The sequence below is a fragment of the Atta colombica genome, unplaced genomic scaffold (genome assembly GCF_001594045.1).
Source record: "Atta colombica isolate Treedump-2 unplaced genomic scaffold, Acol1.0 scaffold215, whole genome shotgun sequence".
Taxonomy (NCBI): Eukaryota; Metazoa; Arthropoda; class Insecta; order Hymenoptera; family Formicidae; genus Atta; species Atta colombica.
Window position 1 is genome coordinate 85,109 of NW_017259311.1, and position 3,661 is coordinate 88,769.

A 3,661-nucleotide genomic window follows, 5' to 3' on the forward strand; every position below is an offset into this window, starting at 1 on the left:
AAATTAAATTAAATTATTTGAACTATACTAAAGATATTACAAAATAAATTCTAAAATTGTTAATGTATTATGTATGGATATAATTTGTGCTGATTGATTTTAGAAGTTGTTTTCATAATTACCTAATAATATTTAAAATTAATAATAATATTTAATATTTTTATATTCATTATTATATTCTTTATGTTTATTATACATTATTATATTTATGTTTTTCTTTTTCAGGTAATTCAGATAAATAAGTTGCCATTGGTCATTAGTTTTATTGCTAGTCACAATTGTAATACCGGTCATGTATTATCATTGGAAAATAAGATTGATCCTATCTTAAGTAGTTTAAAAAATGCAGTGGTGGAAGCCTGATGGTTACCTGTTGTCCATTATGGATGATAAATGCTGAACACTGTTCAGATATGAATTTATAAGTTAAGTTGCAATTATTATATAAACAATAATCTTTTTTCAAGAATATCAAATATGTTTTTACATTTTTATTTGCTTATGTTTATTCATATTGCTGCAAGTGTGTTTTGAAAAATGAAAGATCTTTTAGAATGATTATTACATGATATTTTAATGCAGAAATCGGTAAATATGCCGATAGGGAGACCGCTCTGATGACCTTGACATAAGCAGAAGAAAGATGAGGTGGCTCTTCGCGTGGAAGTTGCACTCCCTTAAGCAGAGGGGAGAGGTAGAGTGGAATTCGCTTCATGTAGAAAATCCAACATCCCTTAGTAAAGGGAATATGGAGTAGTTCTTAATATTATATAGCGGAAATGAGACGTTATTTCTTAAACTTGTTGATTAATAATTCTTTTCACGAATAACGAACGATAAAATCTCTTAAGATTATTATTGAGTCAAGATCAAAGTCATTAAAGCGATTTTCTCCGATCGGCATATTAGTCCAGAAATCTATTAGAGAGATGTTTCTTTTTAAGAAATGCAGAGGTGTAATCAAAGTTATAATATTATTTATTTATTAAGAAAATATTTGATATTTTTTATGAAAATTATCATGTGTAATAACGTTTCAATTTATTAAGTAACATTAAGTAATTTAGTAAGTAATAAATTGTTAAAAACTTTTTGAAATTTGATAGATTTTAGATAAAGAGAGAAGAGAATAACAAATTTTAAAATCATGAGACTTCAAGCCATTTAAATATACTAATGTTTGTAAAATTTTTAAAAATATCCTACGAAAGTACCTTTTATAAGATCATTTCAATATGGCAATTAATTAAATAATTGGATTTGATAAGCAAGATTTTTAGAAATATTTCTAGAGATGTACTCACACTTAATATAAATGTAATATTTATTTCATTGTTTAACCCTTAAGTAGACACACAAAATCATTCTCTGATTGTTATGAAGCAATAGTTTTGGAGCCCCTCCCCCCCTCCCCCTCTCCCGAGGAAACTAAATATTGGATCATTTTATTCATTTTTTATTCATGATACTCCCATGTGACTCCTTTTAAAACTAGAAATCCATCTAAGAGAAGAAAAGAAAAAGTGGCTGTAATCCCCATTCTGCGCTTACTTAAGGATCGAGGCTTCTGATTAGTTGCTGCAATCCATTTTTAAAAAAAGCAGTCTCATAATTTTGTTTTATCCAAATTCTCTATTTATAAAAAAAAAGGCAAGAATTTCAATCATTTCTCACTTCACATCACGATCCAATATGACCGCGGCGACTAGTCAGGAGCTTTAATCAGTATAGTAAATTTAATGAATAAATTAATTTTATAAATAATTTTGATTATATAATATATAGTGTAAAAATTATAGTATAAAAATTAAATTGGGATTTGCCGAGTGATTATATTTATGTAATTTGAAGAATCAAAGAGGATCTTGTTACATCATGAATGATCATACATTTTAATAATGATCATACACATTAGTAATATTTTTAAATAAATTGATAAAATGTAAGAAATGCATAACACAAGAAAAGTGAGTTGCTATAAAGAGTAAATCAAAGGTTTATCCTCAAGACCATCAAGAATGTTTTGCGCAGCGACTATCGACATATCGTTACGGGTCTTGATTGTCGCGCTACCCATATGTGGCGTAATTGCTGTAATTATCAAAATAAAAAATTAATATGTATTATACATATATATAAATTATAATACATCGTAATAGTATTACATTCCTTGAATATTTTGAAATTATAGAATTTCTAAAGCATAATCGATTTATTGAATACTCAAGTGTGTGATATCGCATGTTACAAGAAAATAATAAGAAAATAAAAATGACGACTTTTAAATTTGTACATATTATTAAAATATACAAAGAATTATTTTAGCACTTTAGATTCAAGCTAAGCTGCTTAGTCTTTATTTCTTATCTGTTGCGTGTTCATATCGCGATCTAATATGATACCTACTTACTAATATAAAATACTCAAATGTATCGTATGTTACAAGAAAATAACAAGAAAATAAAAATGATTACCAACCGACATTAGGTAGTTTTAAAAGTTCATGATCCGGAGGTAGCGGTTCTGGTTCGGTAACGTCTAATCCGGCAGCGAATATCTTCTTATTACGAAGAGCTCTCACAAGTGAATCGGTATTGACAATTTGACCACGAGACACATTTACGAAGATGGCTGTTTTCTTCATCTTATCAAAAGTGTTATCATCAAAAAGTCTTCGAGTTTCGTCATTTAGAGCTGCTGAGATTACGATAAAATCACTCTGTTTTAGAAGCTCATCCAGAGATACAAACGTTGCCCCAAGTTCATCACCTGAATTATGTTAGTTAATTTAAAAGACTGTTATGCAAAAATTTTTTAACAATCCTATAATATAAATTCACTATTTTAATTTAAAAAATGCAGCATAACTTTTTACGAAGCTATAAATTTTACTAGAGATTTTTACATAATTATTCAAATTCATTTCATATTATCTACTATTTAATTAATGAATATTGCTTCTTGAAAAAATCTACTCTAAATAATATAATAAATAAATTTTTTTAACAATGAGCGTCCCCCTCCCTCTCCCCTAGACAGCTAGAGGGACCGTTTCGCGTGAAAAGCTATATTATGTAAGCAGAAAGGGAAGCGTGGAGTAATTGTTAGTATTATAGTGTATAGCAGAAAAATGAGATGTTATTTTTTATAAACTTTTCTTGTTAATAAAACTTTTAAACGAAGAACGTTTACTAACTGAAACTTGTTGGAGGTCACTTAAGATCATGACCTTGACAAGATATGCTTAACAATGTATGTCAAAATATGAAAATGTAAAAAAAAAACAGTTTTTTATTTGACCTTGAAAATGACCTTGTCAGTAATTTTCATGATCATATTTGTAATCACACCAAAATACTAGTATACCAATCGATAATAAAATCGGAAGTTTCATCTTTTCGAAAGTCCTATAATTTTTACCTTTTACATTTTCTACGATGGCTGTATCCGAGAAACACATTATTGCATTAATTGTTATCATTCATTAAATATAAAACAAGGATGGAATGTTACAAACAAGTTAGCGCTGATAGTATCGGGCGCAGTCAGTACAGTGTTCATTTACAAATATTTACTTATTATCTGTATACCGAATGTTCTATTTTAATTGCCCATCTCGAATAAATGGACTCTTGTAAATGTTTGTAAATGAACATTGTAC

At 28.1% G+C, this 3,661-nt stretch overlaps 2 protein-coding genes across 2 annotated transcripts in view; one reads left to right on the forward strand and one right to left on the reverse strand.

Moving 5' to 3' along the window:
- LOC108687732 (ragulator complex protein LAMTOR3-A) overlaps nt 1-558 on the forward strand; it is a 3,600-nt gene extending 3,042 nt beyond the window's left edge. The window contains exon 3 of the mRNA XM_018193651.1: nt 226-558. Within this exon, the coding sequence (XP_018049140.1) occupies nt 226-363 (138 nt within the window). The 3' untranslated portion in view covers nt 364-558. The remainder of the gene's footprint in view (nt 1-225) is intronic.
- A 1,264-nt stretch (nt 559-1,822) lies between these two features.
- LOC108687733 (glyoxylate reductase/hydroxypyruvate reductase-like) overlaps nt 1,823-3,661 on the reverse strand; it is a 4,299-nt gene continuing 2,460 nt past the window's right edge. The window contains exons 6-7 of the mRNA XM_018193652.1: nt 2,479-2,780; nt 1,823-2,091 (exon numbers count right to left, since the gene is read on the reverse strand). Coding sequence (XP_018049141.1) covers nt 1,976-2,091; nt 2,479-2,780 — 418 coding nt within the window. The 3' untranslated portion in view covers nt 1,823-1,975. The remainder of the gene's footprint in view (nt 2,092-2,478; nt 2,781-3,661) is intronic.